Source organism: Nomascus leucogenys, chromosome 11, assembly GCF_006542625.1.
Source record: "Nomascus leucogenys isolate Asia chromosome 11, Asia_NLE_v1, whole genome shotgun sequence".
In the NCBI taxonomy this organism is placed as follows: domain Eukaryota; kingdom Metazoa; phylum Chordata; class Mammalia; order Primates; family Hylobatidae; genus Nomascus; species Nomascus leucogenys.
In genome coordinates, this window is record NC_044391.1 from 44763709 (window position 1) to 44776004 (window position 12296).

The window sequence follows — 12296 nt, forward strand, 5'->3', positions numbered from 1 at the left end:
GTATCTCATGGCAACTGTCTTTCTGGGCCATATTTCAAACTCCTGAGCTGAGCTGATCCTCTTGCCTTCAGCTGCCGAAATGCTGAGATTACAGGCTTGAGCCACTATGCCTGGCTTTTTTTTTTTTTTTTTTTTTTTTTTAAATATAACTGCTGGGCCTGGTGCGGTGGCTCATGCCTGTAATCCCAGCACTTTGGGAAGCCGAAGTGGGCAGATCGCCTGAGATCGGGAGTTCAAGACCAGCTTGGCCAACATGGTGAAACCCTGTCTCTACTAAAAATACAAAAAATTAGCCGGGTGTGGTGGCAGACGCCTGTAATCCCAGCTACTCGGGAGGCTGAGGCAGGAGAATCGTTTGAACCTGGGAGGCGGAAAACGTCTGATTCCTTCCAGCCCTAGACCTCAAATGTTAGAAAAGGAAGAACTTCATTGAGAAGTCCTCAGGAGGGAAACTGAGGCCCACAGAGAGGAAGTGAATCCCACAGCTGGTCTGTCAGACCTGATGTCTGGCGGCCTCTGTCTGTCTCTCTGTCTCTCTGCCTCGTCACCCTCTGGGTGTTGTTGTTCTTCCCTCGTCACCCTCTGGGTCTCTCTCTAAATCTGTCTGTCTCCCCACATTTTGGCCTCTGACCTCTGTCTTTGTCTCTGTCTCATTTTTTTGTTGTTTTCAATCCTGTTTCTTCTATATGTCTCATGTGTGATCTGCCCCCGTTTCTCTGTCTCTCTCTGTCTCTGTGCCTTTCCTTATTTTGCAAAGTCACATCACGCCCCTGCTCAGAGCCCTCCTACAGCTTCCATTTCTCTCGGAGGAGAAGCCCAGACTCCTCATCAGGGTCCACCCCAGGCTGGCCGATCTCACCTCCTCCCACTTTCCTCCTCCCCCTCCACTCCACCCCACCCCCTTTGCTGCTTTCCAGACCCACCAGGGACTGTCCCACCTGGGGCCCTGCACTTGCTGTGGCTGGTCCCACTCAGAGTGGGAGCCCTCATGTCTTCACCCGCTGTCACCTTCAGAGAGCAGCCCTGACTGACCACCTCTGTGAAATGTCGTAGCCCCTCCTACGCGCACCTTTCTTGCTTTATGTTTCTTCTTGTTGTCTATCGGCGTCTGAGGAACTATATCATATTCTACTTATTTATCTTGCTTACTTTCTTTCTTTCCTTCTTTCTTTTCTTTCTTTCTTTTTTTTTTTTTTTTGAGACACAGCCTCCTTCTATTGCCCAGGCTGGAGTGCAGTGGTACGATCTTGGCTCATTGCAACCTCCACCCCCTGGGTTCAAGCGATTCTCCTGCCTCAGCCTCCTGAGTACTTGGGATTACAGGCATGCACCACTACGCCTGGCTAATTTTTGTATTTTTAGTAGAGATGAGGTTTCACCATGTTGGCCAGGCTGGTCTGGGACTCCTGACCTTAAGTGATCCACCCGCCTCGGCCTCCCGAAGTGCTGGGATTATAGGCATAAGCCACTGCGCCAGGCCTATTGGCCTCTTTTATTTGCATTGCTGCCTCTTTCTGTCACTGACCACCCCACCATCTCCCCCTCCCACTGGTCCCATCCTGTTTCCCCTCTCCCTATGGCACCCTCTTAGCTGGTGTGGGGGGGGCAGGACTCCCCAGCCCAGGTTCCCTGGCTCCCATCCAACGCCTGGCCTGGCCGGGGTGACCTTTGCAGTGACAGGCTCCCTGTCAGAGCTCCAGATTAGCTATGTCTGCCGGGAAGTGCTCCAGGTAAGGAGAGGCCTGGGGATTCTGGCGATGGGAGGGGAGGGGGGCCCCACTCCAGCCCCCAAACACTCACAGTCCCCTTGTCCACCCTTCTCCCCAGGGACTGGCCTATCTGCACTCACAGAAGAAGATACACAGGGACATCAAGGTGGTGTGGGGGTGCAGGGGTGCTGTTGGGGGGTGGGGCCCAGGAGATGGGAGTGGCATTTCGGGGGCTCAGGGATCAGGGTAGTTTGAGCTGTGGGGTGGAGTGGGGTAGCACTGGGCTGGGGAGAGTCTCTGCAGCCTCCCATACCCCCTATCATTCCCAGGGAGCTAACATCCTCATCAATGATGCTGGGGAGGTCAGATTGGGTGAGTAAGGCTGGGGGTTGAGCAGGGGGGCTGATGGGGGGCCAGAAGTGCAGTGGACCCCAGATCACTATGTCTCCCTCTGCTTCCAGCTGACTTTGGCATCTCGGCCCAGATTGGGGCAACGCTGGCCAGACGCCTCTCTTTCATTGGGACACCCTACTGGTGAGTGGCGCCCAGCGGGCAGCTAGGGGTGGAGTGGGGGTCAGTGGTTTTTCCCACCCTGGTTTCCCGAGATCCTCCTTCCTGGCTCCATTCCCCTGCCTCTTCCTTTCTCCTTGGAAGATTCTTTCGTTCTCTCTGGGTGTCTCTCGAGTTTTCCATTTCTCTCTCTCTCTCTGTGCCCTTTTCTGCCCGGTGCTCTCGCTGTTTGTGTAGATTTTTATCCTGATCTCTCTGTCCCTCCATATCCATTTCTGTCTTTTTCCTCTAGCTCAGTTTGCATCGCTCTCTGTCTCTTTGTTTCTGTCTCTCTCACTCTCCGTCTCTGCCTCTCTGTCTTTTCATTTTGTTTTGTTTTTAGAGACAGGGTCTCACTCTGTGGCCCAGGCTGGATTGCGGTGGCATAGTCACGGCTCACTGCAGCCTAGAACTCCTGGGCTCAGGAGATCCTCCCACCTCAGCCTCCCAAGTAGCTGGGATCACAAGTGTGCCCCATGACACCTGGCTAATTTTTAAAATTTGTGTAGAGATGGTGGGTTTTTTTTGTTTTTTTTTTTTTTTTTCATTCTTTTTTTTTTTTCCTTGAGACAGAGTTTTGCTCTGTTGCCCAGGCTGGAGTGCAGTGGCATGGTCTCAGCTCACTGCAACCTCCACCTCCCAGGTTCAAGCAATTCTTCTGCCTCAGCCTCCAAGTAGCTGGGATTACAGATTCCTGCCACCACGCCTGGCTAATTTTTGTACTTTTAGTAGAGATGGGCTTTCACCATGTTGGCCAGGCTGGTCTCGAACTCTTCACCTAAGGTGATATGTCCGCCTTGACCTCCCAAAGTGCTGGAATTACAGGCAAGAGACACCGTGCCCAGTCAAGATGGGGTCTTGATAAGTTGCCCAGGCTGGTCTCAAACTCCTGGGCCTAGGCCATTCTCCTTGCTCAGCCTCCCAAAGTGCTGGGATTATAGGCGTGAGCCATCACGCCCGGTCTGCATCTCCGTCTTCATCTGCCCGTGTCTGTCTTTACTCCTGTCCCTCTGTCTCTCTGTCTGACTCTCTGTGTGCTGCGTCTCCCCTCAACGCTTTCTCCTTCTCTGCCCCTCCTTCCCTTCCTGTCCCCATGCCACCTCTGGCTCTCTGAGCATGTCTGCCCCCAGGATGGCTCCAGAAGTGGCAGCCGTGGCCCTGAAGGGAGGATACAACGAGCTGTGTGACATCTGGTCCCTGGGCATCACGGCCATCGAACTGGCCGAGCTACAGCCACCGCTCTTTGATGTGCACCCTCTCAGGTAGGCAGGCATGGGGTCCCTAGGCCCAGAGATCCTGTCCAGCCCTGGCCCGAAGCCCACCCTCAGCTTCCGCCTTCCATCCCAGGAACCTCCAATTCAGGGATCGCCACTTGAGCCTACCTTGGCACGTGCTGCAGCTCTATTTTTTAAATTTAATTTAATATTTTATTATTTTTTATTTTTAAAGACAGAATCTTGCTCTGTCGCTCAGGCTGGAGTGCAGTGGCGCAATCTCAGCTCACTGCAACCTCCATCTCCCGGGTTCAAGCTATTTTCCTGCATCAGCCTCCCGAGTAGCTGGGACTACAGGTGTGCACCACCACGCCCGGCTAATTTTTGTATTTTTAGTAGAGACGGGGTTTCACCATGTTGGCCAGGGTAGTCTCGAACTCCTGACCTCAGGTGATCTGCCCACCTCGGCTTCCGGAGGTGCTGGGATTACAAGTGTGAACCACCGCACCCAGCCTATTTTTTTATTTTTATTTTTATTTATTTATTTATTTTCGAGATGGAGTCCCACTCTTGTTGCCCAGGCTAGAGTGCAGTGGCACGATCTCAGCTCACTGCAACTTCTGCCTCTGGGGTTCAAGTGATTCTCCTGCCTCAACCTCCCAAGTGTGGGATTACAGGTGCACGCCACCATGCCTAGCTAATTTTTGTATGTTTTGGTAGAGACGGGGTTTCACTATGTTGACCAGGCTGGTCTTGATCTCCTGACCTCAGATGATTCACTTGCCTTGGCCTCCCAAAATGCTGGGATTACAGGTGTGAGCCACCACGCCCAGACATTTTTAAAATTAATTAATGAATTATAATTATTTTTAGAGACAGGATCTTGCTCTGTCACCCAGGCTGGAGTGCAGCGGCACGATCGTAGTTCACTTCAGCCTTGAATGCTGGGGCTCAGATGATCCTCCTGCCTTAGCCTCTCACATAGCTGGTCCTACAGACCCACATTGCCACACCTAGCTATTTAAAAAAAAATTTTTTTTTTGGTCTCACTATGTTGCCGCAGCTGGTCTCCAACTCCTGGGCTCAAGCTATCCTCCCGCCTTGGCCTCCCAAAGTGTTGGGATTACGGGCATGAGCCACCGCACCTGGCCTTGCCATAGCTCTATCACGCCATAAATGGCTTCCCTTAGGAGAGGCACCCTGGTGCACTGTAAAACCTGAACCTCACTTCCATGCTGTTTCTCACTTTGCCCTCTGCTGACTGCAATGCTACTAGGAACCCCTCAAGCCATGAGGTCTGGCCCCCTTGAGGGTCTGAACCCCATGTCCTTTCCCTACCATTCTAGAGTTCTCTTCCTCATGACCAAGAGTGGCTACCAGCCTCCCCGACTGAAGGAAAAAGGCAAATGGTAGGAGAGAGTGACAGGAGGGAGGGTGAGCGAGGGCAGGGCTAGGGCTGGGTGGCCTGATGGGAGGGTCTCTGGTCCCCTCACCCAGAACCTGGCTTCTTCTTCCCAAGGTCGGCTGCCTTCCACAACTTCATCAAAGTCACCCTGACTAAGAGTCCCAAGAAACGACCCAGCGCCACCAAGATGCTCAGTGTAACCCTCCCTTCCTCAAGACCCTCAGTCCAGGATTCCCTGGGGCCTTCCACAACTCCCGAGGACATGGATAACTTTGTTCCATGGAGTCCCCATGGGCTTTCCAAAGTCCCTAGTGCCTCAGAATTTCCCAGGACCACCCCCCACCACCAGAGACCCTCTGGGTTATACCCCAGACCTTTCCCAAATACCCTGAGTTGCCGAAACTGACAAATTCCCAAACGACTCAAGACCTGTTCCTGAGTGTCCTCTTGAATACCCAGGGAACCACAGTCTCTTCCCAGACAACTCCGGAATTCTCCCAGCCCCGCTCTGAGAAACCTAAATTCTTCTAATTCCTAAAAATTTCTTAGACTACCCCAGGTCGGCTGAGCATGGTGGCTCACACCTGTAATCCCAGCACTTTGGGAGGCTGAGGCAGATGGATCACTTGAGGTCAGGAGTTTGAGACCAGCCTGGCCAACATGGTGAAACCCCGTCTCTACTAAAAACACAAAAATTAGCTGAGCATAGTGGCGCACGCCTGTAATCCCAGCTACTTGGGAGGCTGAGGTGGGAGAATCGCTTAAACCTGGGAGGCGGAGGCTATAATGGGCCAGGATCGTGCCACTGCACTCCAGCCTGAGTGACAGGGCAAGACCCTGACTCAAAAAAAAAAAAAAAAAAAAAATTAGCTGGGCATGGTGGCACGAGCCTGTAATCACAACCACTCGGGAGGCTGAGGCAGGAGAATCAATTAAGCCCAGGAGATGGAGGTTGCAGTGAGCCTAGATTGTGCCACTGCACTCCAGCCTGGGTGACAGAATGAGACTCTGTCTTAAAACAAAACAAAACAAAACAAAACAAAAAAGAATACTCCAGGCCTCTGAGTTCCCTGAATTTCCCCGCCCTCTCCCTCCACTGGCACCTTCTCCCCAGCTAGATTCCATTAGTCCAGTCCCCAAGGCCCTGTACCAGCCCTCTCTGTCCACACCATCCCTCTGGATATGGACACCTCTTCCCTCCCCCAGCATCAACTGGTATCCCAGCCTGGGCTGAATCGAGGCCTGATCCTGGATCTTCTTGACAAACTGAAGAATCCTGGGAAAGGACCCTCCATTGGGGACATTGAGGATGAGGAGCCCGAGGTGAGAGCATTGGCTGACAAGAGCACTGGGGACCTATCGGTCTTTCTCAGGCTGTGCCCGCTGCCAGCAGTGCCTTCCTGCTGCGTCTCTTGGGGGGAAAACAGGGAGGGAGGATGGGGAGCTTGGTAAAAGGCTGTGTGCCCAGAGGGTTACAGGAGAGAGCAGATGGACCCCGGGCAGGGTAGGAGGCTGCCTGGGGGTCCTGAGCCCTGACGTGGCTGCCCCTCTGCCCAGCTACCCCCTGCTGTCCCTCGGCGGATCAGATCCACCCACCGCTCCAGCTCTCTGGGGATCCCAGATGCAGACTGCTGTCGTGAGTAGAGAATCCTTATGTTTGGGGACACCTTGCCCTATAATAGACCTAAGAGACCCCCTTCCCCTACCCTCAGGCCTCCAGAGACCCTCAGCATCATCTGATCCTATAAGAGTCCTCAGACAATCTCATCAGCACCTGACCTACAAAATGACCATAGAGGCCAGGCACGGTGGCTCATGCCTGTAATCCCAGCACTTTGGGGGGCCAAGGTGGGCGGATCATCTGAGGTCAGGATGTCAAGACGAGCCTGGGTAACATGGTGAAACCCTGTCTCTGCTAAAAATACAAAAATTAGCCGGGCGTGGTAGTGCACACCTGTAGTCCCAGCTACTTGGGAGGCTGAGGTGGGAGGATCGCTTGAACCTGGGAGGTGGAGGTTGCAGTGAGCCAAGATTGCGCCACTGCACTCCAGTCCGGGCGACAAGAGCGAGACCGTCTCAAAAAACAAAACAAAACAAAACAAAAACAAAAGCAAAATGACCATAGAGTTCCCAGGAAGACCTCAGAAATCTCATCAGAACCTCAACACTCAAACGGATCCTGAAAACACCCTGTAACTACATTGAGCCTCCAACTTCCTGATCCCAAAGCTTATTTATTTATTTTTTTGTGACAGGATCTTGCTCTGTCACCCAGGCTGGAGTGCAGTGGCGTGATCACAGCTCACTTAAGCCTCAAACTTCTTGGGCTCAAGGAATCCTCCCACCTCGGCTTCCTGAGTAGCTGGGACTACAGGCTTATTCACCACACGTGGCTAATTTTTTTTTTTTTTTTTTTTTTTTGAGACGGAGTCTCACTCTGTCACCCAGGCTGGAGTGCAATGGTGCGATCTTGGCTCACTGAAACCTCTGCCTCCTGGCTGGGTTCAAGCGATTGTCCTGCCTCAGCCTCCCTAGTAATTGGGATTACAGGCACGCACTACCATGCCTGGCTAATTTTTGTATTTTTTTCAGTAGATACGGGGCTTCACCATGTTGGCCAGGCTGATCATGAACTCCTGACCTCAGGTGATCTGCCTGCCTCAGCCTCCCAAAGTGCTGGGATTACAGGCGTGAGCCACCGCGCCCAGCCACTTGGCTAATTTTTAATCATTTTTTGTAGAGATGGGTTCTCGCCAAGTTGTCCAGGCAGGTCTCAAACTCTGGGTTCCAGCGATCTGCCCACCTCAGCCTTCCGAAGTACTGGGATTATAGGCATGAGCCACTGCACCCGGTCTTGATCCCAAACTTGACCCCCAAATGAAGTCCCTGTAATCCAAGACCCCTTTCCCCAAGGGACAGTTCCCTGAGATCATTTGCAGTCCCTACGATCCTGACTGCAACCCCCCTGCCAATTCTACTCTTTCTGTTCTTAAACCCATCTCAGTACCCCTTGCCCCCAGCTCACAGCGGGTTATCTTCCCCCACCCACCCTAGGGCGGCACATGGAGTTCAGGAAGCTCCGAGGAATGGAGACCAGACCCCCAGCCAACACCGTGAGATGCTGTCCCCCCCACTCCCCACCACACTGCCTGCTTCCCTGAGGCCACTCCTGACCCTTTTCCTACCTCACAGGCTCGCCTACAGCCCCCCCGAGACCTCAGGAGCAGCAGCCCCAGGTCAGGGACCCCAGGGAGGATGGGGAGGGGGCTGGAATGTGGACAAGGCCCCAAGGCTCATACCTGTCACCCTTCAGGAAGCAACTGTCAGAGTCGTCTGACGATGACTATGACGACGTGGACATGTAAGTGAGGCCCTGCCTGCAGCTCCACAGGCCCCACCTCAGCCCCCACCTTCCTACAAGCCCCTGATGTGACCTTTCCTCCACTCCTGACCCCACTGCACCCCTGCCTTTCTTCTAGTCCCGAGCCCTAAGCCCTGATTAGACCCTCGATGCAGCCCCTCTGCCCAGCTACCTAGGCCCTGTTCCCTAACCCCACCTCCCTTAACCCTTCACCTCCAACCCCTGATCCCCAACCTGATCCCAGTTCCAGCTCCCACTTTCCTTCCACTTTTTTTTTTTTTTTTTGAGACGGAGTCTCGCTCTGTGGCCCAGGCTGGAGTGTAGTGACATAGTCTCAGCTCACTACAACCTCGGCCCCCCGGGTTCAAGCGATTCTCTTGTCTCAGCCTCCTGAGTAGCTGGGATTACAGGCGCCCGCCACCACGCCCGGCTAATTTTTTGTATTTTTAGTAGAGATGGGGTTTCACCATGTTGGCCAGGCTGGTTTCAAACTTCTGACCTCATGATCCGCCCACCTCAGCCTCCCAAAGTGCTGGGATTACAGGCGTGAGCCACTGCACTTGGCCTCCTTCCATCTTCTTATATAATCTTTGACTTGACCCTCAACGTCAGCCCCCCACCTGCTCTCCACACCAGAGCTGACCCCAGTTCCTTCTAGAATGTGCTGCTGCTCCAATCTCTGACTTGACCCCACCTGTCCTCCATGACCCTGGACCCTCAGCCACATCCCAGTCTCAAACTCCTCCCGAATGTCACTCTCACCCCAGACCCACCCTCCCGCCTTCAGCCCCAGCCCTCAGCTTTTCCTGTCTTTTTGCCTGCCCTCAGGCTGAACCTTGGCACCTGGAAATCTCCCAAAGGCCAGATGCTGAGCCCCAGATCCAGACCCAACAGTCAGCCCAGGCCCCCATATTCCCCAGCCCACAGGCCGAGCAGGCTCCAGGTGCGCACACTCGCTCCACCCATCATGTGCGACAGCCTGTGTGCCAGCACAGGGAGAGCAGGGCCACGGCGCTGATGTCACCTGTGTTACTAGGTGGTGTAAAGGTGCAAAGCTGTAGTGCACTGTCAGCACTCCACCTCCAAGAGTTGCTGTTACCGTTATTAGTCTTTTTTTTGGAAACAGGCTAATCATTTTTTTAGAGATGGGGTCTTGCCATGTTGTCCAGGCTGGTCTCAAACTCATGATTTGTTTTGGCACCAAGGCTAAGTGCAGGAGTGTGGTGATGGCTCACTGCAGCCTCCACCTCCCAGGCTCAAGCAATCCTCCCACCTCAGCTTCCTGAGTAGCTGGGGCCACAGGCGCACCTGCCATGCCTGGCTAATTTTTAATTTTTTTCTAGAGACAAGGTCTTGCTATACTGCCCAGGCTGGTCTTGAACTCCTGGGCTCAAGCCATCCTCCTGCCCTGGCCTCCCAAAGCACTGTGATTACAGGCATGAGCCACCATGTCCAGCCTGGTTATTAATCCTTTAATCCTCAGCTCCAGGCAGAACCAGTCATCCCTTAATCCTCCTCACCTCAGACCCCAGTCCCAGGCCTCCAGCCCAGAACGACGCCATCTTCCCCAAGTCCTTGTTCCCCAGCCCCCCAGCTATTTAACCCATCTTTGTGTTTCAGCCCCACCCCTGCAGAGGACACACCTCCTCCACTTCCCCCCAAGGTAAGGCCCTGGGCCAGAGCTGGGAGGCTGGGGCCTCAGGGCCACTGGGGGCCAGGAGGCCAGGTCCTTAGATGCTGGGATACTGGGCTCTCCAGGGCAGGGAAATGGGGAGACCAGGATGATGGCTACATTGGGATCTGGAAGTGGCATCCCTCAACCTCAGGGTGGGATTCAAAATATTTAGCCTCTTGGACACTGGTCAGTAGCTGGTCCTAGGAAGCCCCTTCTATATCCAGCATTAACCCATTCGTTTCTGAAGTGTGTTGATGTCCGGGCTGGGGATGTCAGGGGAAGGCTGGAGGGGGCACAAGATGTTATAGGGGAGGGTCAGAGCCACGGCTGTTAGTTCTGGTGGAGGCAGGGACTTGAGTTGCAAAAGGGTGCCCTCTCCGAGATCATCTGATGTATGTCCCCACGCTCCGTTCCTGTCTCCAAAGCCCAAGTTCCGTTCTCCATCAGACGAGGGTCCTGGCAGTATGGGGGATGATGGGCAGCTGAGCCCGGGGGTGCTGGTCCGGTGTGCCAGTGGGCCCCCACCACACAGCCCCCGTCCTGGGCCTCCCCCATCCACCAGCAGCCCCCACCTCACCGCCCATTCAGGTAATGGGACAGGCTAGGGTGGAGGGTGGGAGGGTTGGGGGGTCTTGGGGGCTGATTTTCTCCTAAACCCTCTCAGAACCCTCACTCTGGAACCCACCCTCCCGGGAGCTCGACAAGCCCCCACTTCTGCCCCCCAAGAAGGAAAAGATGAAGAGAAAGGTGAGGTTCAGCTCTGCTGAGGACTTGCACCTCTGGATGGGGCTGGGGATGCCTGGTGGGGTGGGGAGGGGGTGGCAGGACTGACAGTAACAACAGGTGACATTTGTTGAGTGCTTCTCTGTGCCCTACACTGATCTCCTGTCATTACATGGCATAAAGCTTCACAGAGTGAAGAAGATATCACAGAGATATTATCCCCCATTTCACAAATGGGGAAATTGAGGCACAGAGAGGGTAAGTGGCTTACCCAAGGTCATATAAATACCTTTGAGGAGGCTGAGGCAGGATTGTTGTTTCTGCTTTTTTTTTTTTTTTTTTTTAAAGACGGAGTTTTGCTTGCTGCCCAGGCTAGAGTACAGTGGCGCGATCTCAGCTCACTACAACTTCTGCCACCCTGGTTCAAGTGATTCTCCTGCCTCAGCCTCCGGAGTAGCTGAGATTACAGGCAATGCACCACCATGCCCGGCTAATTTTGTATTTTTAGTAGAGGGGGGGTTTCACCATGTTGGTCAGGCTGGTCTTGAACTCCTGACCTCAGGTGATCCACCTGCCTCGGCCTCCCTAAGTGCTGGGATTACAGGCATGAGCCACTGTGCCTGGCCTGCCTTTTTTTTTTTTTTTTTTTTTTTTTTTTGAGACGAAGTCTCGCTCTTTCACCCAGGCTGGAGTGCAGTGGCGCGATCTCGGCTCACTGCAGGCTCCGCCCCCCGGGGTTCACGCCATTCTCCTGCCTCAGCCTCCCGCGGAGCTGGGACTACAGGCGCCTGCCACCGCGCCCGGCTAATTTTTTGTATCTTTAGTAGAGATGGGGTTTCACCGTGTTAGCCAGGATGGTCTCGATCTCCTGACCTTGGTGATCCGCCCACCTCGGCCCTCCCCAAAGTGCTGGGGATTACGGCGTGAGCCAGGTCTCGATCCCTGACCTTTACGCCTGCCTCCAATGCGGATTACGGCGTGAGCCACGGTGCCCGGCTACTAAAAATTTAAAAAATTAGCTGGGTGTGGTGGCACACACCTATGGTCCCAGCTACTTGGGAGGCTGAGGTGGGAGGATTGCTTGAGCCCAGAAGTTAGAGTCTTTTGACGAGATCCATCAAAACCTCCATGAGTCACTACCACATATGCAGTTGCCCAAAGAGCCAAGATCTCAAAAAATTTTACCTCTCATAAAGGGAGATGTACAAAAAGAACATCTCTTTATTCAGGAAGTTTCAGTGTTTTTACGTACACGCATAATGCCTACACACGTAGTCAGTGTTGTGATAATGCACCTTTGTGGGATCAAATTTGCCAAAAAATGCATAAAATGAATGAGAACTCTCTAAAGTCTTTTTTTTTTTTTTTTTTTTTTTGAGATAGTATCTCGCTCTGTCGCCCAGGCTGCTGGAGTGCAGTGGCGCGATCATGGCTCACTGCAGCCTTGACCTTGGAGACTCAAGCAATCCTTGCACCTCAGCCTCCCTAGTAGCATTTGGCTAATTTTTTTTTTTTTTTCTGAGATGGAGTCTTGCTCTGTCATCCAGGCTGGAGTGCAGCGGTGCTGTCTTGGCTCACTGCAGTCTAAGCGATTCTCCTGCCTCAGCCTTCCAAATAGCTAGGACTACAGGCACCCACCACCATGCCCAGCTAATTTTTG

General features: G+C 53.5%; 1 protein-coding gene across 4 annotated transcripts in view; it reads left to right on the forward strand.

The window, feature by feature from the left end:
- LOC100590209 (mitogen-activated protein kinase kinase kinase kinase 1) overlaps positions 1-12296 on the forward strand; it is a 30071-nt gene that overhangs the window by 2898 nt on the left and 14877 nt on the right. For 2 of the 4 annotated variants that reach the window (XM_030822223.1, XM_030822224.1), the window contains 15 exons: positions 1675-1730; positions 1828-1875; positions 2039-2081; positions 2171-2243; positions 3389-3520; positions 4819-4881; positions 4992-5073; positions 6084-6200; positions 6435-6513; positions 7932-7990; positions 8070-8113; positions 8191-8238; positions 9859-9901; positions 10339-10501; positions 10578-10660. In XM_030822223.1, coding sequence (XP_030678083.1) covers positions 1675-1730; positions 1828-1875; positions 2039-2081; positions 2171-2243; positions 3389-3520; positions 4819-4881; positions 4992-5073; positions 6084-6200; positions 6435-6513; positions 7932-7990; positions 8070-8113; positions 8191-8238; positions 9859-9901; positions 10339-10501; positions 10578-10660 — 1133 coding nt within the window. Of the gene's footprint in view, positions 1-1420; positions 1731-1827; positions 1876-2038; positions 2082-2170; positions 2244-3388; positions 3521-4818; positions 4882-4991; positions 5074-6083; positions 6201-6434; positions 6514-7931; positions 7991-8069; positions 8114-8190; positions 8239-9858; positions 9902-10338; positions 10502-10577; positions 10661-12296 lie in introns of those variants that run through there. The other 2 variants (XM_030822225.1, XM_030822226.1) reach the window with 2 other exon arrangements.